The sequence below is a fragment of the Scatophagus argus genome, chromosome 1 (assembly GCF_020382885.2).
Source record: "Scatophagus argus isolate fScaArg1 chromosome 1, fScaArg1.pri, whole genome shotgun sequence".
Lineage (NCBI taxonomy): Eukaryota > Metazoa > Chordata > Actinopteri > Scatophagidae > Scatophagus > Scatophagus argus.
The window spans coordinates 17630941-17658885 of record NC_058493.1 but is presented as its reverse complement, the minus strand read 5'-3'; the positions used below and the strand labels follow the sequence as shown (position 1 = coordinate 17658885).

General features: G+C 43.3%; 1 protein-coding gene across 3 annotated transcripts in view; it reads left to right on the top strand.

Annotated features, from left to right (window-relative positions):
- Positions 1-27945, top strand: part of tub (TUB bipartite transcription factor) — a 57296-nt gene that overhangs the window by 18456 nt on the left and 10895 nt on the right. For 2 of the 3 annotated variants that reach the window (XM_046388267.1, XM_046388275.1), the window contains exons 2-3: positions 24563-24614; positions 27181-27343. In XM_046388267.1, coding sequence (XP_046244223.1) covers positions 24563-24614; positions 27181-27343 — 215 coding nt within the window. Of the gene's footprint in view, positions 1-18715; positions 19094-24562; positions 24615-27180; positions 27344-27945 lie in introns of those variants that run through there. The other variant, XM_046388283.1, reaches the window with a different exon arrangement.

Below are 27945 nucleotides of genomic sequence, written 5' to 3'. Positions count from 1 at the left end.
ACAAGCCCTGGATTACCAGCGACATCAAGGACGTCCTCAATAGAAAAAAGAGGGTGTTCAAGGAGGGAAACAGAGATCAGCTGAAGCAGGTACAGAGGGAGCTCAAGGTTTGTCTGCAGAAGACCAAGGAGTATAGCAGGAAGGTGGAACAGAAACTGCAGCAAAACAATAAGAGGGAGGTCTGGAAGGGGATGAAGTCCCCCCTCAAGCCACTCAACACCCATCCCCATACTAATGCGGCTGCTCTCCCCTCAACCCACTCAACACCCACCCCCCAACAAAAGGACACAGACACAGCCCCCATCAACATCACTTGCCACCAAGTCAGCAGGGAGCTGAAGAAACTCTGCCCCAGCAAAGCGGCCGGCCTGGACAAGGTGCACCTGAGAATTCTCAAGGCCTGTGCTATGGAGTTGAGGAAACCCCTCCAGCAGGTTTTCAGCGTGAGCATTCGTCAGTGGAAGGTTCCAACCCTGTGGAAGATATCCTGTCTGTTCCCAGTCCCCAAGAAGCCACACCCGAGACAGCCCGATGACTTCAGACCGGTGGCCCTAACGTCACACATGATGAAGATACTGGAATGGCTGATGCTCCATCACGTTAGACCCCAGGTCCGGCATGCCCCGGACCCCCTGCAGTTTGCCTATCAGGCAAAGTTAGGGGTGGACGACGCCATCCTGTACCTGCTGCACAAGGCCCACTCTCACCTGGACAACAGGAGCAGTGCTGTGAGGATCATGTTATTCAACTTCTCCAGTGCTTTCAACACCATCCAGCACGTCCTTCTGAGAGGCAAGTTGCACAATGTGAGTGTGGACTCACACCTGATCTCCTGGATCGTGAACTACCTCTCAGAGAGACCGCAGTTTGTTAAGCTGGGTGGCTGCAGCACTGGAGCACCTCAGGGCACAGTGCTCTCCCCGGTCCTGTTCACACTCTATACATCTCTCATTTCCAGTACCAGTCAGAGCTCTGCCACATGCAGAAGTACTCAGACGATCCTGTGATAATGGGATGCATTGAGAATGGACAGGAGGGGGAGTACAGGAGCCTGGTGGAGGACTTTGCTGAATGAAACGACCTGCAACTCCACACATCCAAAACCAAGGAGATGGTGGCTGACTTCAGGAGGAACAGACCCCATCCCACACCTAAATTGTATTTATTCAGCGTTTTTATTTTATATTTATTTATGTGTGTGTGTGTGTGTGTTGTTGTTTTTTTAAAATCCATCTATCAGCCATTTTTCTGGCAGATTTTGGATTTGTGGGAGAAATCTGGAGCACCCAGAGAAAACCCTATTGTCTATCAGGATATTAAAAACACTTTCACTGTAGACATTTTGTCTTGTCACGCTATGACAAGCCAAAATATCTACTGGGGAAAGGGTCCAAAGAATTTGACTGTTAGGTATTATTTTGGTTTTGGTGGATGATGGCATTTTTGGCAGTCCTAGTTTTTCCACTTTCGTGGATTCCTCAAGTGGAGGAATTGACGTGTTTTTTTCCACATGGAAAGAGCCTTTGGATTGAGAGTCTCCTCGGAGATCTCATCCTCCTCCTGGTGTTCGACGTCTGGTGCATCAGAGGTGGATGCCTGTTGACTGAGCGCCACCTCCTTAGGGACTTCAGCGTCTCTCGGTGGGTCCACAGCAGGTGCAAGGTGGGGCTCATCCTCACACATCTCCTCATGCATGGTCATATCTTTTCTCTCAGCATCACGCTCAGTGGTAAGCTTATAGTTGAGTGAGATCTGGACATAGAGCTGAGTTTTTAGCCCTTCCAGCTCTCTCTCAAAAAGTCTCTCTTTCTGCTGCATGTTGTCTCTCTCCTCCATCATCTTTTGACTGAGGACTTCCTTCTCAGCCTTCAGCTTGTTGATTGCATCCCAACCCTCTGAAAGGGTTTCTGAGTGTGCCTTGATTTCTTTGTCAAGCTGGCACTGAAGACTGTCAGTTTGCTGTCTGGCATTGAGGACATCAGTTTCATACCTTTGACTGATTTCGTGGTATGAACCTCTGATCTTTTCCAGGTCTTCTTGGAGATGCTTGTTTTTCTCCCTCTCGCCCTGGAGCTGAGCTGAGGACATCTCCTGGCTGTGCATGTGTGCTGCTTGTAGCTTCTCGTATTCTTTTTGCAGGACTGTCTTCTGTTGGCTCTCCTTCTCTAGCTCACACTGAAGGGAACCAGCCTGCTGTCTGACACTGGCAACCTCAGTTTCATACCTTAGGTAGTCCTCATGGTATGAATGTTTGATGCTCTCCAGTTCTTGCTGGAGAAGTGTTTTCTTTTCCCTCTCCGCATGGAGCTCAGCAGTGAGTGTCTCCTTGCTGTGTTTGTACATCTCTTGCAGCTCCTCGTAGTACTTGAGAAGAAGCGTCTTCTGCTGGGATTCCTTCTCAAGTTCAAACTGTAGGGTATCAGCCTGTTGTCTGGCCCTGTTGAACCCATCTTGAAGCCCTTTGTTGATCTCCTCGTATTTGGCTTCGATTGTGTCCAGTTTTGTTTGGAGAACTCGGTTCTTCTCTGTCTCTGCCTGAAGCTCAGCTTTAAATTTCTCCCGGCTGATTATGTGAGCCACTTGCAGTTGCTCATAATCTTTGTGGAGGACTTTCTTTTTCTTTGCCCTGGTGGTATCTCTCACCTGAGCTGCAATATTTGCGGTGCTGAGAGTGTTAGGATCACAGTATGCTCTCAGCCTCTCCAGGTCTCTCTTTGTTTCTTTTCCCTGGTTGATGAACATTTCTTTTAGGGTTTTCTGTCTTTTCAACTCTTCGTTTGTCTTGTTCAGCTGCTCGCTAAGCTCTTTTATCCTGTTCTGTTGATCTAAACAGAGGGCTTTTTCTTTAGCCAAAGCGCCTTTCAGCTGTTGGATTTTCTGACGAGGTACAGGGTACGCCATCGAGTGGTTTGGACGAGACCTGTCTGTGAAGAGCTGTCCAGTTGTCCAGCGGACGTTGCTTGTTTTCCTCACTTGTTGCATTTTGTTTGGTTGTTGTTTCTCTTTTGTTTCCAGTGAAGAAATGTCTTCTGTAATAGCGTTTGCTTGCTTCTTTTGCTATGCAGCACGTTTTCACAGTCGTCGCCTGTTGAAGGGTTCGGAATGTGTGTGCCTGTGTGAACAGCTGCTGCTTATATAGACAGTTTTTCCTTTGATGCTTTGATTCCTTTGATCTTTGTAGTTCCATTCCATTTTTTTACATTCTATAATCACAATCTGTAATTTTAATGTAAACAAAATGGCTGCCCCGCTAAACAACAAATTCACACAGCAAGAATGTTTTTATAACTGATCAGTTGCGAACCATAAATTGCATCTTTTTTATCCTTTAGTTCAACTTCTCAGTTCAGTTCTTACAACACAACTGTATTTAAAAGAATGAAGTTTAATATTAAATGTGATGTCTGTTTACTCCGGTGTTTGCTTTTAGTTGTCAAACATTTGAACTTCTCTCCCATGTTAAGATTCTACTGTTGTGGCAGAGCCTCACTTGCCTGTCATCGTAAAAAGTAAAGAGCAAATAATGATAAAATAGAATAAATATTCATCTCTACAAGGTGCTTGTAGAGCAGAGACATCAACTGCTGAGCAAGTGAGCCTGACTTTTAGTTTGAGAGAGAGAGCAGAGCATTCTGCTGTCAGTTTATCATCTTGCCTCAACATAAATGTCTGCATGCTTTCAAGGTAACATGGGGACAGTCAAGTCAGGCTGCAGCTCTACCTGGTATTTCTTCAGCCTGAGTACAAACCGAAGATCCAGACGCAGCCCACAACCACCCGCTCCTTCAGGAAGTGGACCCCTGAGGCAGAGGAGGCTCTGGGGGACTGCTTCGATTCCACGGATTGGAATGTGCTGATGGAACCACACGGTGAGGACATCGAGGGGGTCACACACTGTTATACGGACTATGTTAATTTCTGCAGGGACACTGTTCTCCCCGTCAAGACTGTGCCTCCACCAACAACAAGCCCTGGATTACCAGCGACATCAAGGACGTCCTCAATAGAAAAAAGAGGGTGTTCAAGGAGGGAAACAGAGATCAGCTGAAGCAGGTACAGAGGGAGCTCAAGGTTTGTCTGCAGAAGACCAAGGAGTATAGCAGGAAGGTGGAACAGAAACTGCAGCAAAACAATAAGAGGGAGGTCTGGAAGGGGATGAAGTCCCCCCTCAAGCCACTCAACACCCATCCCCATACTAATGCGGCTGCTCTCCCCTCAACCCACTCAACACCCACCCCCCAACAAAAGGACACAGACACAGCCCCCATCAACATCACTTGCCACCAAGTCAGCAGGGAGCTGAAGAAACTCTGCCCCAGCAAAGCGGCCGGCCTGGACAAGGTGCACCTGAGAATTCTCAAGGCCTGTGCTATGGAGTTGAGGAAACCCCTCCAGCAGGTTTTCAGCGTGAGCATTCGTCAGTGGAAGGTTCCAACCCTGTGGAAGATATCCTGTCTGTTCCCAGTCCCCAAGAAGCCACACCCGAGACAGCCCGATGACTTCAGACCGGTGGCCCTAACGTCACACATGATGAAGATACTGGAATGGCTGATGCTCCATCACGTTAGACCCCAGGTCCGGCATGCCCCGGACCCCCTGCAGTTTGCCTATCAGGCAAAGTTAGGGGTGGACGACGCCATCCTGTACCTGCTGCACAAGGCCCACTCTCACCTGGACAACAGGAGCAGTGCTGTGAGGATCATGTTATTCAACTTCTCCAGTGCTTTCAACACCATCCAGCACGTCCTTCTGAGAGGCAAGTTGCACAATGTGAGTGTGGACTCACACCTGATCTCCTGGATCGTGAACTACCTCTCAGAGAGACCGCAGTTTGTTAAGCTGGGTGGCTGCAGCACTGGAGCACCTCAGGGCACAGTGCTCTCCCCGGTCCTGTTCACACTCTATACATCTCTCATTTCCAGTACCAGTCAGAGCTCTGCCACATGCAGAAGTACTCAGACGATCCTGTGATAATGGGATGCATTGAGAATGGACAGGAGGGGGAGTACAGGAGCCTGGTGGAGGACTTTGCTGAATGAAACGACCTGCAACTCCACACATCCAAAACCAAGGAGATGGTGGCTGACTTCAGGAGGAACAGACCCCATCCCACACCTAAATTGTATTTATTCAGCGTTTTTATTTTATATTTATTTATGTGTGTGTGTGTGTGTTGTTGTTTTTTTAAAATCCATCTATCAGCCATTTTTCTGGCAGATTTTGGATTTGTGGGAGAAATCTGGAGCACCCAGAGAAAACCCTATTGTCTATCAGGATATTAAAAACACTTTCACTGTAGACATTTTGTCTTGTCACGCTATGACAAGCCAAAATATCTACTGGGGAAAGGGTCCAAAGAATTTGACTGTTAGGTATTATTTTGGTTTTGGTGGATGATGGCATTTTTGGCAGTCCTAGTTTTTCCACTTTCGTGGATTCCTCAAGTGGAGGAATTGACGTGTTTTTTTCCACATGGAAAGAGCCTTTGGATTGAGAGTCTCCTCGGAGATCTCATCCTCCTCCTGGTGTTCGACGTCTGGTGCATCAGAGGTGGATGCCTGTTGACTGAGCGCCACCTCCTTAGGGACTTCAGCGTCTCTCGGTGGGTCCACAGCAGGTGCAAGGTGGGGCTCATCCTCACACATCTCCTCATGCATGGTCATATCTTTTCTCTCAGCATCACGCTCAGTGGTAAGCTTATAGTTGAGTGAGATCTGGACATAGAGCTGAGTTTTTAGCCCTTCCAGCTCTCTCTCAAAAAGTCTCTCTTTCTGCTGCATGTTGTCTCTCTCCTCCATCATCTTTTGACTGAGGACTTCCTTCTCAGCCTTCAGCTTGTTGATTGCATCCCAACCCTCTGAAAGGGTTTCTGAGTGTGCCTTGATTTCTTTGTCAAGCTGGCACTGAAGACTGTCAGTTTGCTGTCTGGCATTGAGGACATCAGTTTCATACCTTTGACTGATTTCGTGGTATGAACCTCTGATCTTTTCCAGGTCTTCTTGGAGATGCTTGTTTTTCTCCCTCTCGCCCTGGAGCTGAGCTGAGGACATCTCCTGGCTGTGCATGTGTGCTGCTTGTAGCTTCTCGTATTCTTTTTGCAGGACTGTCTTCTGTTGGCTCTCCTTCTCTAGCTCACACTGAAGGGAACCAGCCTGCTGTCTGACACTGGCAACCTCAGTTTCATACCTTAGGTAGTCCTCATGGTATGAATGTTTGATGCTCTCCAGTTCTTGCTGGAGAAGTGTTTTCTTTTCCCTCTCCGCATGGAGCTCAGCAGTGAGTGTCTCCTTGCTGTGTTTGTACATCTCTTGCAGCTCCTCGTAGTACTTGAGAAGAAGCGTCTTCTGCTGGGATTCCTTCTCAAGTTCAAACTGTAGGGTATCAGCCTGTTGTCTGGCCCTGTTGAACCCATCTTGAAGCCCTTTGTTGATCTCCTCGTATTTGGCTTCGATTGTGTCCAGTTTTGTTTGGAGAACTCGGTTCTTCTCTGTCTCTGCCTGAAGCTCAGCTTTAAATTTCTCCCGGCTGATTATGTGAGCCACTTGCAGTTGCTCATAATCTTTGTGGAGGACTTTCTTTTTCTTTGCCCTGGTGGTATCTCTCACCTGAGCTGCAATATTTGCGGTGCTGAGAGTGTTAGGATCACAGTATGCTCTCAGCCTCTCCAGGTCTCTCTTTGTTTCTTTTCCCTGGTTGATGAACATTTCTTTTAGGGTTTTCTGTCTTTTCAACTCTTCGTTTGTCTTGTTCAGCTGCTCGCTAAGCTCTTTTATCCTGTTCTGTTGATCTAAACAGAGGGCTTTTTCTTTAGCCAAAGCGCCTTTCAGCTGTTGGATTTTCTGACGAGGTACAGGGTACGCCATCGAGTGGTTTGGACGAGACCTGTCTGTGAAGAGCTGTCCAGTTGTCCAGCGGACGTTGCTTGTTTTCCTCACTTGTTGCATTTTGTTTGGTTGTTGTTTCTCTTTTGTTTCCAGTGAAGAAATGTCTTCTGTAATAGCGTTTGCTTGCTTCTTTTGCTATGCAGCACGTTTTCACAGTCGTCGCCTGTTGAAGGGTTCGGAATGTGTGTGCCTGTGTGAACAGCTGCTGCTTATATAGACAGTTTTTCCTTTGATGCTTTGATTCCTTTGATCTTTGTAGTTCCATTCCATTTTTTTACATTCTATAATCACAATCTGTAATTTTAATGTAAACAAAATGGCTGCCCCGCTAAACAACAAATTCACACAGCAAGAATGTTTTTATAACTGATCAGTTGCGAACCATAAATTGCATCTTTTTTATCCTTTAGTTCAACTTCTCAGTTCAGTTCTTACAACACAACTGTATTTAAAAGAATGAAGTTTAATATTAAATGTGATGTCTGTTTACTCCGGTGTTTGCTTTTAGTTGTCAAACATTTGAACTTCTCTCCCATGTTAAGATTCTACTGTTGTGGCAGAGCCTCACTTGCCTGTCATCGTAAAAAGTAAAGAGCAAATAATGATAAAATAGAATAAATATTCATCTCTACAAGGTGCTTGTAGAGCAGAGACATCAACTGCTGAGCAAGTGAGCCTGACTTTTAGTTTGAGAGAGAGAGCAGAGCATTCTGCTGTCAGTTTATCATCTTGCCTCAACATAAATGTCTGCATGCTTTCAAGGTAACATGGGGACAGTCAAGTCAGGCTGCAGCTCTACCTGGTATTTCTTCAGCCTGAGTACAAACCGAAGATCCAGACGCAGCCCACAACCACCCGCTCCTTCAGGAAGTGGACCCCTGAGGCAGAGGAGGCTCTGGGGGACTGCTTCGATTCCACGGATTGGAATGTGCTGATGGAACCACACGGTGAGGACATCGAGGGGGTCACACACTGTTATACGGACTATGTTAATTTCTGCAGGGACACTGTTCTCCCCGTCAAGACTGTGCCTCCACCAACAACAAGCCCTGGATTACCAGCGACATCAAGGACGTCCTCAATAGAAAAAAGAGGGTGTTCAAGGGGGGAAACAGAGATCAGCTGAAGCAGGTACAGAGGGAGCTCAAGGTTTGTCTGCAGAAGACCAAGGAGTATAGCAGGAAGGTGGAACAGAAACTGCAGCAAAACAATAAGAGGGAGGTCTGGAAGGGGATGAAGTCCCCCCTCAAGCCACTCAACACCCATCCCCATACTAATGCGGCTGCTCTCCCCTCAACCCACTCAACACCCACCCCCCAACAAAAGGACACAGACACAGCCCCCATCAACATCACTTGCCACCAAGTCAGCAGGGAGCTGAAGAAACTCTGCCCCAGCAAAGCGGCCGGCCTGGACAAGGTGCACCTGAGAATTCTCAAGGCCTGTGCTATGGAGTTGAGGAAACCCCTCCAGCAGGTTTTCAGCGTGAGCATTCGTCAGTGGAAGGTTCCAACCCTGTGGAAGATATCCTGTCTGTTCCCAGTCCCCAAGAAGCCACACCCGAGACAGCCCGATGACTTCAGACCGGTGGCCCTAACGTCACACATGATGAAGATACTGGAATGGCTGATGCTCCATCACGTTAGACCCCAGGTCCGGCATGCCCCGGACCCCCTGCAGTTTGCCTATCAGGCAAAGTTAGGGGTGGACGACGCCATCCTGTACCTGCTGCACAAGGCCCACTCTCACCTGGACAACAGGAGCAGTGCTGTGAGGATCATGTTATTCAACTTCTCCAGTGCTTTCAACACCATCCAGCACGTCCTTCTGAGAGGCAAGTTGCACAATGTGAGTGTGGACTCACACCTGATCTCCTGGATCGTGAACTACCTCTCAGAGAGACCGCAGTTTGTTAAGCTGGGTGGCTGCAGCACTGGAGCACCTCAGGGCACAGTGCTCTCCCCGGTCCTGTTCACACTCTATACATCTCTCATTTCCAGTACCAGTCAGAGCTCTGCCACATGCAGAAGTACTCAGACGATCCTGTGATAATGGGATGCATTGAGAATGGACAGGAGGGGGAGTACAGGAGCCTGGTGGAGGACTTTGCTGAATGAAACGACCTGCAACTCCACACATCCAAAACCAAGGAGATGGTGGCTGACTTCAGGAGGAACAGACCCCATCCCACACCTAAATTGTATTTATTCAGCGTTTTTATTTTATATTTATTTATGTGTGTGTGTGTGTGTGTTGTTGTTTTTTTAAAATCCATCTATCAGCCATTTTTCTGGCAGATTTTGGATTTGTGGGAGAAATCTGGAGCACCCAGAGAAAACCCTATTGTCTATCAGGATATTAAAAACACTTTCACTGTAGACATTTTGTCTTGTCACGCTATGACAAGCCAAAATATCTACTGGGGAAAGGGTCCAAAGAATTTGACTGTTAGGTATTATTTTGGTTTTGGTGGATGATGGCATTTTTGGCAGTCCTAGTTTTTCCACTTTCGTGGATTCCTCAAGTGGAGGAATTGACGTGTTTTTTTCCACATGGAAAGAGCCTTTGGATTGAGAGTCTCCTCGGAGATCTCATCCTCCTCCTGGTGTTCGACGTCTGGTGCATCAGAGGTGGATGCCTGTTGACTGAGCGCCACCTCCTTAGGGACTTCAGCGTCTCTCGGTGGGTCCACAGCAGGTGCAAGGTGGGGCTCATCCTCACACATCTCCTCATGCATGGTCATATCTTTTCTCTCAGCATCACGCTCAGTGGTAAGCTTATAGTTGAGTGAGATCTGGACATAGAGCTGAGTTTTTAGCCCTTCCAGCTCTCTCTCAAAAAGTCTCTCTTTCTGCTGCATGTTGTCTCTCTCCTCCATCATCTTTTGACTGAGGACTTCCTTCTCAGCCTTCAGCTTGTTGATTGCATCCCAACCCTCTGAAAGGGTTTCTGAGTGTGCCTTGATTTCTTTGTCAAGCTGGCACTGAAGACTGTCAGTTTGCTGTCTGGCATTGAGGACATCAGTTTCATACCTTTGACTGATTTCGTGGTATGAACCTCTGATCTTTTCCAGGTCTTCTTGGAGATGCTTGTTTTTCTCCCTCTCGCCCTGGAGCTGAGCTGAGGACATCTCCTGGCTGTGCATGTGTGCTGCTTGTAGCTTCTCGTATTCTTTTTGCAGGACTGTCTTCTGTTGGCTCTCCTTCTCTAGCTCACACTGAAGGGAACCAGCCTGCTGTCTGACACTGGCAACCTCAGTTTCATACCTTAGGTAGTCCTCATGGTATGAATGTTTGATGCTCTCCAGTTCTTGCTGGAGAAGTGTTTTCTTTTCCCTCTCCGCATGGAGCTCAGCAGTGAGTGTCTCCTTGCTGTGTTTGTACATCTCTTGCAGCTCCTCGTAGTACTTGAGAAGAAGCGTCTTCTGCTGGGATTCCTTCTCAAGTTCAAACTGTAGGGTATCAGCCTGTTGTCTGGCCCTGTTGAACCCATCTTGAAGCCCTTTGTTGATCTCCTCGTATTTGGCTTCGATTGTGTCCAGTTTTGTTTGGAGAACTCGGTTCTTCTCTGTCTCTGCCTGAAGCTCAGCTTTAAATTTCTCCCGGCTGATTATGTGAGCCACTTGCAGTTGCTCATAATCTTTGTGGAGGACTTTCTTTTTCTTTGCCCTGGTGGTATCTCTCACCTGAGCTGCAATATTTGCGGTGCTGAGAGTGTTAGGATCACAGTATGCTCTCAGCCTCTCCAGGTCTCTCTTTGTTTCTTTTCCCTGGTTGATGAACATTTCTTTTAGGGTTTTCTGTCTTTTCAACTCTTCGTTTGTCTTGTTCAGCTGCTCGCTAAGCTCTTTTATCCTGTTCTGTTGATCTAAACAGAGGGCTTTTTCTTTAGCCAAAGCGCCTTTCAGCTGTTGGATTTTCTGACGAGGTACAGGGTACGCCATCGAGTGGTTTGGACGAGACCTGTCTGTGAAGAGCTGTCCAGTTGTCCAGCGGACGTTGCTTGTTTTCCTCACTTGTTGCATTTTGTTTGGTTGTTGTTTCTCTTTTGTTTCCAGTGAAGAAATGTCTTCTGTAATAGCGTTTGCTTGCTTCTTTTGCTATGCAGCACGTTTTCACAGTCGTCGCCTGTTGAAGGGTTCGGAATGTGTGTGCCTGTGTGAACAGCTGCTGCTTATATAGACAGTTTTTCCTTTGATGCTTTGATTCCTTTGATCTTTGTAGTTCCATTCCATTTTTTTACATTCTATAATCACAATCTGTAATTTTAATGTAAACAAAATGGCTGCCCCGCTAAACAACAAATTCACACAGCAAGAATGTTTTTATAACTGATCAGTTGCGAACCATAAATTGCATCTTTTTTATCCTTTAGTTCAACTTCTCAGTTCAGTTCTTACAACACAACTGTATTTAAAAGAATGAAGTTTAATATTAAATGTGATGTCTGTTTACTCCGGTGTTTGCTTTTAGTTGTCAAACATTTGAACTTCTCTCCCATGTTAAGATCCTACTGTTGTGGCAGAGCCTCATTCGCCTGTCATCATAAAAAGTAAAGAGCAAATAATGAAATAGAATAAATATTCATCTTTGTCCATTGAGCTGTGCTATAAATGTAATTTCTATATGATTCCATTCATTTCAGTCATTTTTACAGTCAGTATCGCTGAATTTGTGTATTTCCTGTTCAAATACAGGGGAGAGACGCAAGATGAGACAGCGCCAAGCTTAGCCTCACCTCGGATTGCGCAATGCACTCGCAAACTGGGTTGAACTCGTGCAACTGGCGCGTGGCTGTTGCTATCTCTCTGTATATCACCAATGTAATGTTTGTTGACACTTTAACTATATGTCCTGACTTGGTAGTGTAGGTAATAGTCTAGGTAATGCATGTATGCATTCATGTATGTGCATAACCCCCCCCAAATAAATCTGCCAAGAAGCCTCAGCAAACGTGAAAAAATCAGATACTCACATTCAAAACCAAATTGCTTTCAAAACTTTTGGAACCTTAGGGATAAATCTGGCTTTGAACGAACAGACTAAATATTACCATCCACAATGATAAGGAAAGCCGAAAGATTTTTAAAGACCTCATTAATTCAACCTGTTTCCAAGACAATCAGAATTTAGCAGTTTGTGGTAATATTGACAATGATGATGACAAAGTTACTCCAGATGGTGCTCACGATACCGGCTACAACAGTGCCCAAGGAAAGGTCGTCATCTGCTTTGGAAAAGTGCAAAACATGCAGTCGTAGTCGGACCTCACCGCACATCACTGTTTGGCACAAACGGGATCGTGACACTACAGTGCTGGCATTGGCCATGGATACGTTAAATACGTTAAATGATTCATGCATGTCGTGTCTTTTTAAAAATATGTATCATATCACATTAAAATTTACATTAATACATCAACTCATGCATCATGAGCAAAGGACTGTAAAACTTATTTTTAAATACACATTTATAAATGTGGCACTTTCTTTTATTGAAGAAATATACAGCATAAAGCTCAGGATCGAAAAGAGCAGGCAGCTGCCTGGGGAAATATTAAAAACATGGGTACATTAACTGTATGCAAAGGGAGGGCACTTTTGACAGCTGGAACAAAAAATGTGGGTTTCACTTTAACCAGCTGGAAAATGACATTGCAAATTTAGCACATGATTTCGGTGTCCAAAAATGTAAACATACGTCTGTATGTACAGGGGGAAGATGTGGGAGATGAGTCACCAGTCCATAATGGGTTTTATGCCTGTTATTATACCAAGCTGTACATCTTTGTCTGTTGCCCCTGGATACAAGTGGTTTGCAAATGTAACCCCTGCTATAAACACCAGTTTAGAAAATCTCAAGACACTGAGCAGATTTCACATACGTCTATTTATGTTGGCGAGTCGTAGCTTGCATCATTTCTTATGTCAGTTCTTCCTGTCAAAACAATTTTTGCTTGCTTTGTGAAATGTGAGCAGGATCGATAATCTCATCCATTCTAGATTCATGACTGTGCTGTAATCCAGGCTGCAGACGATTTATATTCTGTAATCAGCATTCAAGCACTGAGAATGTATTTGAAAATGGGGAAGGGAAGAAAGGGAAGAAAAATTAGTTTTAAGCTTAGATCTTCAACCTTGGATCTGATTAAGTCAATATGAGTGTGGGTGCAATCAGAATGGATACAAATATGTATTTTTAGCCTTTCTAAAGGAGCATGTGGGATTTACAGGTGGCAGAAGCATACTGTACACACACGCTCAGATGAAACTCTGCTATAGAAGGGCGGATGCAAAGGAACTTTGGTGTATTGAGGCAGTCCATCTGGTTGCCTCACTGGGACACTGGGACACTGTTTGATCCAGCGTGACATTTTCTAATCCAAATCATGTTTTATTCATGCCATCTACTGGGGCACTGAGAGATGAGATACAGGGATTTTTGTTGATACAAGGACTGTGTGTGTGTGTGTGTGTGTGTGTGTTTGTGTGTGTGTGTACATTTGTTTGCATCTGCTGGTTCTTCCACATAGTTTCACACTGTGTGCTATAGTCTAGAAGCTAGAAGCAGTAAACCAACAAGCACACAGTCTCACGTGGTGCACCTGGTCTGTTGTGATGCTATTACAAGAAAAGTGGGCCTGGCTGAATTAAAAATTAAAATTGTCCACAATTTGTCGCTGCCAGCAAAGATCACGTTGCCAGCATTAGAGGGAATCAATAGAGGACACAGATTCAGTCAATACCGGACACAGGCCAATATTCTCAGTCACTTTTCATTCTTTTCATGCGCAAGTTAGCTCACACACAGTCTCTCGCTTTGTCTCTGAGGCTGTGAGATTTACTTTTCACTCACACTCACAAACACTCACACAGTCTCTCTGTTTCTCTCGCGCTCTCGCTCAAAGATTTACAACCCCGTCGAAGATAAAGATGCTGCTGTTTATGCCCCACAGCAACCTTGAAGGGCTGGCTTTTGTTTTAAGCCACCTAACATCGCTCTCAAATCGATTTCTTTGTGTATTTGTATGAAGACATTTTTCGAGGTCTCCTTCTATAAATGATGATATCATCCGCTGAATTGTGGCGAGAACATCAGAGTGCTGCTGATTCATCGAGGGCCCCGTCGGGCTGCTTCTGGCTTTTCATCAGTCAGTCCATATGTGTAATCACCTTTTGCTTTAGTGTGTTTTACATGGTCAATTCAGCGTGGGGTTTTTTGTAAAATTCTGATGTAGGACAATAACCTGGCTCTCGAGTATGAATTGAACAATCAGATGTTATTTGATTATGACTGAGATTTAAAAAACGGTTTGTCAAGTAGGCTATCAGAAGTAGTTTGAATATGCAATGCAATCACAGTTTTGAAAAGGCTTGAAAGCGTTTGTGAGTGCCAAACACAGTTCAGCTTGTGTTTCTGGACACTTGCTTTGAACGAGAAGAAGGAACAACAGTTTGCTCTCCTTTTCAAGTGCGTGTTATTTATTAGGAAGGTTTTCCAGTATATGTACTACTAAAATCTGATAGTTGTGCTGTTTTCCTCTCATGAGTGAATGCATCTGTGTCTTATTACGCTCAAGTATTTAAATAACTATGAGGAAGCCCTTTATTTCTGTTCAGCATTATGTTGCACCATCCGTTATCAGTCACCACCGTTTCATTCCTCTGATATGCATAATTGAACAGTTGAGCATTATTAAACACCACCCGAATCTTAAAAGGCTTTTTTACACCAATTTACCGCTGATAGGATCCCTTGGCTTGCCTCCAGTCTCTGTCTTTGAGGTGCAGCACGCTCCCGTGTGGAATGTGACGTAATGTAGATCCAGTCAGTGACTCACTGCTTTTGTCCTAATTGCCTCCTTCGACGTCCCACATTTCAAGGCTGAATATGTCATAAGAGTTTGATGAGGAAGTCCCATTTCAAGGCTTCTCCAAATGAAGCAGAGAAGTGCAGCTTGCTCTTGACTCAGTCTAGAAAACGCACCCGTTATATGCATTGCGACTTAGATCACAAACCACCTCATGTGATTTTACTCTAATCTCAGATGTCGTGGAACTTTACCTGGTGTTTACCGTCTTGTTTGTGTTTACCCTCTGCAACTTCTTTTGAATAAACAGGCGAATGCCTAACTTTACATGCTGAGGAGAGCTGTCAGAGAACAATTACTTTTGATATTTATGAGGGTGATATCCAGGAGTGAGGAAATGGCAATCTTAAAGGAGGCACTTGAGGAGGAGGAGGAGGAGGAGGAGGAGGGGCAACCCCTCAGTTCTCCAAATTCTCCAACTTTACAGACCTGATCCTGTGAAGGCAGAGACACTGAATTGGGATGCAAGGCAGCATATGGTTGCTGAATCCAGTGAATCAGAGGTGGAGGAATCACTAAAGTGCAGGGAACATCAGCTAGTAAAAGATTAGATCACTCTTAGGTAGCGCCTGTGATGAAACACAAGTAATATGATGCATGTGTGTGTTGCAGCATCAGAAAAATATAGATCCCAAGCTTGTTTTTGCAATAAAAATGGATGCTCTCCTGCAAAATATAGAAATGTTCACACGGGATCGCACAGAGGCACAATAGATGTCACTTATCAGTGGGCACATGTCCTGCATGCCTGATCACGCCGCTTTATTATTAAGGCTCTGTGCTCTGCAGCTGTGCTTCAGCCAGTCTGACTAAGACAGGCGGACACAAGCCAGAGATCTATTTTCACGTCAGTGTGTGTGTTCTGCGCCAGGACCATTATTATAATTACTGATACTGCTGGCCTCCTGTTACCAACAATAAAATGCCTCTGGGAAAAATTCTGGACTGGAAAAATCAAATTTGACAAGAGGATCTTATCGTTTTCTTTTTAATGCTTTAATGGCTTTAATCCCCGCAGGGAAAAAGGCAGAAAGAAAGCACTCTGTTTAGTAAGGGTCGTAGGAAGGAGAATATACATTTGTGTTCTCGAAATTATATGAAAGTCAGTATCCCTCCCACTTCTAACTCTCCTAGGAACAAAGCCAAACTTCAAAGTCCTCCCTTCAGCATCAAATATTAAGCAGGGGTGCTGTGCTTACACCTGTTCCTCAGCGGAGTGGCTTGTTCCATTTACTTCCACTTTCATCGCACCAGCTTATATGCAGGATACACATCATTAACCACAGAGGCTAAACAGCCAGTTACAGTTTTACTATCAGCTACTTCTATCTCCCTACCAATGCTTAGTAACCCCTGTTTGTAAAAGCCATACTTAAAGTAGCCCTGTGCCTGGCTCCCGCTTCATGTGACGGTCAGAGGGATCAGGGAATTGGTGCCTTGCTCAAGGGCAGAGGCAGAGCTGATGCTTGTTGACATGTGCGCTTTAAGGCCCATCCTCAGTTGGACAAGATGCCTGCCTAATTAATGTGCCATCCTGCTTCTCAAATATGATGAAAATTGCACCGAGGAGGATTGACAGTGCGGGTTGTTTTTTTTTTTGTTTGTTTTGTTTTGTTTTGTTCTTCCTTTTTCGGCAAATTTTCATTCTTCGGGTACTCATCACAGTGATTTCATTACAGGATAAATTACAAAACCCAAAAAGAACACAAGCCTCATGGGTTGTGACACAAAACAGACACCATCATCACTCTTAGTCTGGTGTTGTGAGGGAAGACATGGATTTTTCTTCCATAATTCCATAGTTTACCTGAGATGTAGCAGCATAGCTGTGCAGGAGTGACGTCTGACTTTACTCTGCACGTCAGTCATCATACCTCTCAGTAAAATATCTGAATAAAAGCATCTCAACACTCAAATGTGATCCACTCGGTTCCCCAGTCATGCATGTTATTGAGATATCGCTGGTGGTCTGTCACGTGGTGGGAGAAACGCTGTAGGAGGGATCGATCTGTTTGGGATTTTATGAAAACAGATCTATTTTACTGTTGTCCCATCTGTCAGTGCTTTCTTTTTGTTTGAGTCAAAATGAAACACCTTTGTGACTTGACATTTTTAAAAGGCCGTACCATTAGAGGCTGCAATCAATGTTTCATTATGTTTACAGTAAAGCTCTTGCAGACGGCTTTGATGCTGTCAGTTCTAAGGGAGAATAAAATCAAGTTCTGGTCAAATTTCTTTCTTTTTTTTTGGATTGGTCATCCAGTGCATTAACTAGTTTACCTGCAGTAAAAAATTGTGTTTGTTTGATTATTTTCATTTCAGGTTAATTGCTGGTGTCTGTCAACATGACATGCGGTCAATATATGTGGAAAGCAGTTTAAAAGCCACACACTGAAAACCTATAAATTAAAATCAATTCAAAATCTTTAAATCTGTATGGAGCACAAAAGAAATATATTACTTCTCATATCATTTTTGTTGAGAAATATAAAATAGGATATGGGGTGAAAAACCTTTAAAACGAGCGAGTGTGTTTATCAGAATTTATATTTTAACAACAAGCCCAGCACTGCTTTTAAAGGATATGAAGGGGTTAATTGTTATTTATCAAACAGGCAAAAATCTGTTAATATTGGTTTGTTTTTATTAACACACCAATGTTTGATTGAAGAAAACATTTCAGTCATAGAACAACATTCTCTGTTTGTGTGTTGGGTTTCACTGCCGGTTGACTCCTGGTAGATTCTGGCAGTCGGTGATGCTTCTTTTTCTTTTTCTTTTTTTGCAGCATTCGATAAATAATTAAGGAGAGACGCTTCAATGAACTTAATAGTGACTACACTGTTTGGGTTGTCTGTGCTTAAATGTCATCTTGTACAATTCTGAATTCTATATTGCAGCTTTACCGTGCAGCACGTGTCAGCTCTGAGCCACACATGATACGAGTTCTGACCTTGTTGTTTAATGTTTAATGCAAGCTTCAGCGCGTCACAAATTCCTCAGCAATAATTGTGTGTGTGTGTGTGCGTGCAACCTTTGTGTATTTCAGAAATGTTTGGTGTCCTCCATCCATGTGAATGTTTAAAATGAATACGGGTAACGAAAAACAGCAAACACAGTTTTGCCTGAGGCTGTTTTGTAGATAGTCAGTAGATGGCAAGATGCTTTCATCTTTACCCACAGAGAAACAGATTTTCTTCACCAAATCATTTTCAGGATTGTTTCAGGTGATTTCACCCTGTCACAATCGGCATTACAATGACACACTTAGGACTAGAGATAATTGTGTGTTGATAGAGTGAATCGGCTCGTTATAGAGCAGTTTTGTTACAAGAAAGCTGCTTGGTTTAACGGTCCATAGATGGACTCCCGAATAACCCTGGGAGCACAGGGATTGATGTGTGTTTGTGTGGTGACAGTGAGGGGCGACAGACGGAGGGCGGAAGCAGATGTGTGTGAGAGAGGTTCAGAGCCGTGGCACTATCACAGGGTCCCTTTGTCTGGCTGTGGAGAGTGTTGAATTAAAGGCTGTTAGCACTAGTCTGCGCAGTCATATGCTAATGCATCTTACTCTGAGAGAATAAATAAATTATGGTCCAGAAAACACATCTGAGTCCCTGGTTTACATGCCTCGTGCAACACGGGCGAGAAAGACACAGAGATTGTGTCAGAGAGAGAGAGAGAGGAAGAGAGAGAGAGTGCATGGAGAGGGGGACGGCACTGTGCAGAAATAGCATAGAAGGAATATCAAAGAGAAAAGACAAAGGAGGATCTCTAACCTTTTTTTTTTTTTTTGCTAAAGACTTTGCACTCAGAGATGCTGTAGGTGATGCTGCACAAGAGATAACGAGAGATAGATTGGGTAGAGAGGCACAGAGCGAGGTTTGGACAGAGAGGAAGGAAGGGAGGGAGGGTGGGGGATTTAAAGGGGAAGAAACGGAGGGAGATTTAGATAGAGCCTACAGAGTGAGAGCGAGGGAAGAGAGCCAGCATCGAGTCAGGAGCAGAGGCGGTGGATGGAAGAAGAGAAGAGGCATTGACTTGAAGCGTCCACATGGGAGAGAAGAAAACGGCTATTTCATGTGCTCGGCGTGCATGACTGAGGAGGGCGGCTGTCTGTTTGCGAACAGCTAGAGGACATACAGAGAAACACAGGCAAGCCGGGGATACAGGGCTGCGTGCAGAGGATGAGCAGACGATGTCGGTTCTCCGGCTGTGATTGCTGTCCTCAGACCCCGTAGCCACTTGCACTGGTGCTGTTGCAGGCCATTAGGCAGCAGCAGTCAGAGTGATTGATACAGAATGAGCTCCAAGCACTCCTCCGACTGGATCCCCTACAGGTACTGTACCACATTCCAGGGAACGCAGGAAAGGGCACAGTGTTCATCTTTTTAGGCGCTGTGTGTGTGTGTGTGTGTGTGTGTGTATATCTGAGTGGGTGTTCAGTCATGTGAGTGTCTGACATGGACATGGTCTGATAACGGTAACACTAAACTGGCACAATAAAAGCAAATGTTGTGGATGGAAACTGGAATTTTGCTTTCTCTTTTTTGGTGGCATAATATTGTGTTCACTGATATGAACTGGTTTAGTGGGAAAATGTTGCTTGCACGTGTATAATTTAGGCTAAGTTCTTTTTATTTATTTTTTTAATTAAATAATGCAAAAGTGAATCACAGAATTTTAGCTGCATAAATTATTATGATCTCATTTTGGTTCTCAGACTGAAAGAAATTCTCTGTTCTTACGCTGTTGTGTTCGTGTGTAAATCGACCATTTTATTTCATTCAGAAGTAGGGCTGTTTATTGGATTCAATTCAGTACATTCATTTAAAAATCACTGGGGAAGTTCCTGCCGTTGTGTGCCAGTGTCTGAATGCATGTGTGCGACTATAATCTGTCTTGCATGATGCTGGGAATATAATCCTGGCATTTTTTTTTTCCAAGTGTTTGTTTGTGAATAACAAAAATGTCAGCATTTATGAGCTTTTAGCTGGAGAACCTATATCTGCTTTCATCATTTCAAGTGCTGTACTAATGCTGCTGGCTCTTTCCTCTTGATTGAATAGCCATTGCCATGGTTCCCTACTTACTTTGATGCCATTGGCTCACTGTTGCTATAAGTTACGGTGGCAATCTACAAATATAAATTGAGACAGCATCAGCATCAGGGCGACAGCAGAAAGTAATCTGAGTGGAGTTCATTTTAAACTTGTGGACAGGACTGTAGTGACACACGTAATTATGCGTCACATTTAAACACCAAGGCTAATACAAAAGCATTTTGAGAAATCTTTAGATTGACATTTAAACATACAAAATTATTCGGTGATGCAGTTGTGGGAAAGAACAAAGTGGGTTTATTTACTGGCTCATTCTACATTTAGGTCTTTGCCACTTTTTGTTTCAGAAAATATGTGCTAATTTTGAACGGTGGATGACACACTAATATAAACAAGACATTAACCACTATTTGAATGAAACATTATCTCTTGAAGGATACCGTTTGGGTATCAGTGAGAGGGGTGGGGCAGAGCCATTGGTGGTTTCTCAATGAGCAGCTTTCCTCGTCCTGTGAAGCTGCCATGAAAAATGCATGGGCCTCTGTGCAGAGCTGGAGGAGACAGCTGCACTGTGTGGCTCTCTCCTCTCATCAGATATATTCAGTGCATGCATTCACATAAATTGGCGAAATGAAGGATATCTCACAAACACACACATCCTCAAAGAAACAGCAGTTGTGTAGAAGTTCTTCTCTGCGGGGAGGAAATCCACCAGATCAGCATTTCAGTATCTGAAGCCTTGTGAAAATCTCTTGTGTTCTCTCTGTTTTTCTCTGACACGGAGGAAAGCAGAAAGCGTAAGCTCTTGACAAAGCAAATGGGGAAACTGGTATCTTGTTAGACATGCAGTTATGGTCATTTCACCTTACTTTAAAACATCATCTGTAATACTTCAATCTGTATTCGTTTAACGTCTGAAACTTACTCACGTAGATTTGGGCCTAAACCTTACAAAAATGGTGTTTCATGTTAGGCATTTCATCTAAGCATGGCAGAAAGTCTTTGTGGCAGGAAGCCTTTGCGAGTTGGCCAAATTGTGCGTCTGCACAAGGGCGTGACAAAGCCGCGATGTGTACCGAGCTGGGATGAGAGCGTGTTGGAATTGCACCGTGCAAATGAAAATTAAGCACACTTTTGTGTGCGAGCTGGATTGCAGTCTGTTGTTGTGAGGCGCTTCTGCAGAAACATCAGCCAATGACTGTCACACATATAAAACCTGGTGATGCACATAAAACTATTTTTAAAGTGCGAAGAGGAGTCTCAGTGACTGATAACAGTCAAATCCTTCACTCCTCAAGTGCCAAATTAACTTGTGGCTGGCTGAGTTAATGAAGAATCCACATTGTGTCCAAATCAATCTTTTAATAGTTCCAAGTCAGAACAAATTTAAAACCTTTTTTTTTTCTTTTATAGCAGCCATCATTTTAATGCCCTGAATTTCAGCGCATCAGCTTGTAAACAGTGCTGTCTCCAACTTGACGTCTGACTTACAGATTACTTACTTTCGACATTCAGATGTTTTATATTCTGCCACCATGGTATTAAAAAAATAAAAATTTACAAATACAATTTAGTCTTAAATGTGGGCATACCGACAGTGAAAATGTATGATAAACCAGCACATTTGCCATCACACATTATCAGAAAAGAAACAGTTCATGAGCTTCAAAACATAATTCTCAGCTTTAACAGAAAAAGAAGGCTCTGCACACTTAAGTCGAGTGCAAATATGTACAAGACTTGATGATAAAGGTCTGGGTCCAACTTCTTGGCTTTATGCTACTTGCAAGGGGCCCAAGTGTGCAAACTCTTCCTCCTTCATATTTGTTATTTTCATCCATCTTGCGCCTTATCATTGTTTTGTGATCCCTCAAAAGATTCTGAATTGTTAAAATTTTAGCGGGTTGGTAGTCATTTGGGAAGATTACCCTTGCGTGCTTTGCACCGTCTATATCCTGTGTGCTGCTGTAATACTGTAATTTCCCAGTTATGGGACTGATAAAGGATTATCTTATCTTATAATCTTATCTTATCAAATGTTGTCGTGGTTGATGGTCATTACATAGGGCGTTTGCACCTTGACTTTTCAATTGCATTATAGTAAATAAATGCGTTCCTTCAACAGAATATAACACTGCATAAACCTCACCATCAGTGTGTTGCAGGACAAGAGTGACCAGAGACTCTCCACAATAATGAGCTGTTTGACCTCCACTGCAACAGCTCTGTTTGTGTCATTATCTTCCCGTCTGATGCCTATTCGCACACTTGATTACCCTGATTGCAGTCATGGAGTGCTTTGTTTGTCTGTATGTCTGACAATGAGTGGGAGGTAAATACATTTGTATTGCACCTCTGTGGGCCTTTGTCATCCAACTAGAGTTGGTCGTGCAGAGATGCAGCTAGACTGAATGTTCGTTCGCTAATTTTATATGTGGTAGCTGCAGGACCGACTATCCGCTGTCACTGTCATTCGGGTTTTGTGCAGAGTTATGAAGAGTATAAAAAAGCTCATCAACCATGCTGACGGACCACCTGCCGGCTTGATTTATCATGCACCAGTAAGACTTAATGGGAAATGCAAACAGATCTGCTGCAGTTGCTGTTAATCAAGCTGAGAGAAAACAAACTGACAAGTAAAAAATGGAACATTAGAACTCACATGGAAAACTGGAAATGCATCCTGTTTTTATGTTGTAACCATCAGCCCTGCAATTAGTAAGCGCTGCATAATTCACTAAGCTTAAATATACATCTATATGGGCGTTTATCATTTGTTCACATTATTTATACATCTTCAGGCTCTATGCATGAAAGGCTTTTAGTTGTTGAGAATAAAATATGGCATACTTATTGCTCACAACATAATAGAATGTAAAATAATAGACTATTCTTAATGTGTTCGTTAATATCATCATCGTTGGGTGCTGAGCATAGGAAATCAGTATCCTTTAAAAGGCAGAATAAATAAACAGTATGTAAGAGGTGTAAGTACAAACATGCATTTGCATGAAAAAAGAAGACCTTATATGTGGTTATAAAACGAAGCAGTTTCAGTCATAGTTAAAAGTTCTGGAAACAGCATCATCTCATCATTCATCAGACGTCAGCACCGTCGGCACCCATCCCCCTCCACCCATCTTTCATCTTTTCCTCTTCTGCTGCAGCTCATCGTCTCCAACTCTTGTGGAGAAAACATCTCATTGCCCTGTAATTAGGAGCCGCCCGACCGCACAAGCTGAAGGAACAATCAGTGCGTCTGCAGAGGACACGAGAACGCTTTTGAGAGATTGAAAAAAAACAAAACAAAACACCCCAACAATTATAAGTGTACACATGCATAGCAACATCTGTCGTGTATGACACAGTCTGCAGCACCAACAGGATAATCTGGAGACAGACACCAGTAGGACTGAGTGGTGAACGCTGTAGCTGAACAGACCCAGCATATGGACAGCGGAGAGGTGGATCATGCAGCTGGAGGGGTCGGATCTTCTGACATTTGTGTTTTTTCAACTGTGGAAAAAAACCTGTGGCCACTGTGAAGGTGATCGCAGGTGCTGCAATTCAGTCTAAGCTTCATCTGTCCTCCCTGAACCAGCGGGTGATCATTCAGTGCTCTGCGTGAAGGAACGTCAAGCAGAGTCAAATTTATTTATGTAGTTCAAAATCGTAAATGTGCCTCAAATGGCTTTTCAATCTGCGCAGCATATGACATCCACCATCATGAGACTCTCTGCCTCTGCTGTTCTTGTGACAGACGCTGCCGTCCATATGTTCGCTGGCACACTTTCCAAAGTGTTAAGAGAAACACTGAGAATGTTGTTTGCTGCTGTATAACTTCATCTCTGCTGGGGTAGCTGAGGAGACCTGCACATGGACCTCCAACCTCACTCTTTTTATTTGTAAAAAAAAAACTACAATTGCAAAATCTCAGCTGAAACTTGCATCCTAAATCTAAAGCCAACTGACAGCTCTGTGAGAGTCCTCGTGACCCTTATTATTAAAGGGGAGTTTTATCTATCAAAGTGCATGATCTCTCATTAAACTGCTTCAGTGCCTGTTGGATGAGTCTGTAACCGACCGGTGTGTTTGTATTTGTTGGATCTCAGCCCATCCTGTACACTGTGTTGAGTGCGTTGACATGAATAAAATTAGTGAATGTGATTGGCTATTGTATATTCATAAAGTGCATTTATCAAGAGTATACATAAAAGAGGCTTTTTTTTATCATTCACTCCTTAATACAAAATACAAGATGTATACAAGATAGAAATTGTGTTCAAAAATAAGAATACACAAAGCTAGAAGAACACCTTTAATACAACTGATGTACTCATGAAAAACATGTTGACTGTTATTCACGAATTATCAGGTTTTATTGTTGTTTTTCAGGGAGTAATGACCCTATGCATTTCGAATGTGCAGTAGTAAACACAGGCATGAGGGTAATTAATGTCTCAATGTGAAAATAAAATGTCTTGAAGCAGAAACAAATATACTGTTTCCTGAAGGCCACAACAAGTAAACAATTATTACCACATCCTGCGTATTATAAGCAAAGCGGCTAAAATCCAGTCAGATACTTAGTGTAAGTGCTCAACCTTCTTTTGCAGCTTAAGGGTAACAAGCGAATTAACTACAGCAGTGTGGAAAATGTCATTATTATGTTATGAACATCACAAACAGGCGAGCAGCTCTTTTAACAACGATCTCCATCCCATTCTTTGTTCTTCTGTTTTGTAGCTCTTTAGACGACGAGGGCACTAACCTCCGACAGCAGAAACTGGACAGACAGGTGAGTTTTGTGCTCTTCCTCCTGCAGTTGTGACAACAGATCAGTCCTTTATTATCATGACACAAACTTCTGCTGCTCCATCATGGAGACACACAAATGGCCGGCCTGGACTTGTAATCTCTCTGAGCGGCGCTCAAATGACAGAATATGTGTAATGCCAGTAAATTACTCAATCAGAATCAGAATCAGAATTGACTTTGTTGCCATTGTAAGTGCAGAGGTTTCACATTGCTAGGAATTTGTCTTGGTGATTGGTGCATACATGGAACGTAACGAGTAACATATAATAGTAGAATAAAATAAAATAAAATAGAATAAGGTAAAGCAAAATAAAATAAGTAAAATAAATATGTTTCTGGAGGTTGTCCAAAAGTGAGGTAGTGCAGGGTGGAAGTATAGTGCAAGTAGGTGAGGTAAACAGTGCAAACGAACAGCAGGTGGATAATGACATGAGCAGAAATCAGTTCCTGTACTGAAGTAACTAAAGTGCATGTTAGTCAGTTGGTGTTGCCGAGCAGAATTAACATTTTAAATAGTGTTTTGTACTGAATAATTTACATATATACCTCTTCTTCTTTTCAAGCAGTGCCTTACAAAGTTAGTCTTTCAAATGAATGTGCATTTGTGATGACATCGCTTAAGGAGATTGTAATTTTAAGAATTAATATTGTGATGAAACCCTATTCTTTTGTACTTGTTAAGGCCCGGTGGATGGAGAACAGAACATGTTAATCACACAGGTTAGAGAAAGTGAAAATAACACACTTTGCTCCAGCAGAAGTGGAGAGCAAATTCAGTTCAATGATCTCAGATGTTGAGGAAATCACTTGCACGTATCAGTAAAATGCAGTGACTTTGTTCAGCAAGAGGTTTTACACAGATAACCCGTGTAAGAAGAAATGACTTAAGCATGTTTTGGCAGCGACATTTTTACTTATGAGGTGATCTTAAATGATTGATTCACAAATGATTCATCCGCTCAATTGTTTGCGGTCAGTTTAGTTCACTTGTGCTTTTCATTTCCGGTTGGGTGCACATGGTTTAAAAAAAAAATATTTTTTTATTTCCTCCAGTGCGCTAATGACAAGCACATTTCAAAGATACACTCTTGTTTGTTGTCAGCAACCAGACAGTCAGACAAGACAAACGACTGCAGCTCAGGCGTTTTCAGGCCTTTTCTTTGCATTGTGAAAGCTCGCTGTTTCTGATGTCCAACAGTTTTTCTCAAGTGAATAATTTGAGCGGAGCGCTCAGTGGACTATAATCAAGACCTTCATGTTCAGTTCTGATGTCAAATCAAATACTTCTGCAGTCTTTTCCGAATTAATCAATGGGAAGGCCTTCCAGGTGGTCTGTTTCACATGCAGCTTTTCATCCGTGCTTGAATCAATTAAAATTGAGCTAGTGAGTCCCTTAACCAAGCTTTAGGCATGTAAACATCACAAACAAATTATTATTATTACTTACCTTATTGATTGCAGTTGCATTCAAGAAATGTTTAAATTACTGAGCTATTCATGCATTTATCACAGCTTAATGTTTCTCCTGACTCAACTGCTTTGTGTTATTTCCTTTTCAGTGCAGTGTGATATAAAAACAAAACATCTTTTTATTGCTTATTGCTCTCGTTGTTTATAAGCAACCTATTAGTCAAAGGGAGAGAAGCTTGCTCTCAGCTGTGCATTCCAAACCTTTTGCACCTGAGTTAGCGCTAAGTGCCTTACCCACATGCAACGGCTTTAGCCACCAAATCCACGCATAGCGTAAAGTGCAGCCGCTGTCATGGCCATCGCTGTCTTGGCAAAGATGTGGGTTTTACATGGGATACTGTAGAGCTTCAGTGCTCCGCAGCCTGAATCCTCCACTAATAGGAACCTTCAATATTTGATGAGCTCTGGTTTGAAGACTTGCATATAGCTGACAGTTAGTCCAGATGAACAGCTATATCCAGCCACAGGTCAGAGTGGTTTCAGCAGCACATCCTTAAACATCTTCTTCTTTTCCTGGCTTAAGAGCTTTATGTGAAACTGGGTTATTGTCACTTGCTTTGAAACACAACACCCTGCCTGCATTATGAAGATCGCTTACAAGAAAGTCTGTGTTGCTTCGTAAGTGATTATGACAAGTGAGTTCAAATGAAAACCGATCTTGTCTGCTGTGTTATGTCTGAAGATTTATGTTCTTTGCAAGAAGAAGAGAGTAAAGCTTTGCCTCTGCAGATGTTGACATGGTTTACTGAGCATAACTGAGGTAATTTCAAACTGTTAGTGGGCAAATTATTATATAATCAGTCAATGAGGGAATTCTAGATTACAATATGCCGCACTGTGTGTGCAAACAGATTATAGACATTGACCATTTGGTAAATATGATCACACATATGCAGAGGTCATTCTAGAATGCGGTAATTGATACATACTCCGATGCTACTGTATTTATTTGTTTTAACTTTATTTATTCCTTGTAATGGTGATAACAGGAAACTGAAACTGTGCCTTTGTTATCTCTCTCGTCCTCTCTGGGCATGTTTGCACGTGCGTATGCACACACGAAACGTGCACAACAGCGAGCTCTCCTCGAACAGAAGCAGAAGAAGAAGAGGCAGGAGCCTCTCATGGTTCAGTCCAACGTGGACGGGAGGTCTCGCACTCGTCGGACCAAGCAGAGCGAGGAACAGGCTCCACTCGTGGAATCCTACCTCAGCAGCAACAGCAGCACCATCTACCACGGTAAGTAAGAGCGGCACTCCTCTGCGGCTCTGTTGGTTCACAAAGACAAATTGAGATGTCAGACTGCTTGTTTGATGAATCTTATCGATGGGTCTTGTTTACAGGAAGTATTTTTCTCGGCTGAGAGATTCTGTTCTCAGACAGTTTTTGTTTTGTTTTTACCCATTTAGAACTGTATGCTACAAATACAAATACATATAAACTATAACAATGGTTGAATAATTTAAAAAAGAGCTACAAAATTGTTGCTACAAGTGAATGTAGCTAATACAAGATGCTGTATGCTCAACTGCAGGCGCTTACACTGTTCTTCAAATCTATCCACTTGAGAGCAGAAGTGGTTTCAGGCCTGGGACTGATGAGTGAGAATGACTTATCTACACACAGAGACCAGAGCAGCCATCTAATCCCCGGTGCTGAGGGCCAGTTACTGGGCTCAGGGCCACGAACTGTCACTATTCATGCAGACAACAGAGAAAATGTATTGACAAAATGTACACCCTTCCACCCTTATTCACAGGCAGGAAGAAGGTGTTTTGTTTTTTGGGTTTTTTTTGTACTTTTATTGAATCTGAACTATTTTCAAGGAAATATGTTCTGTA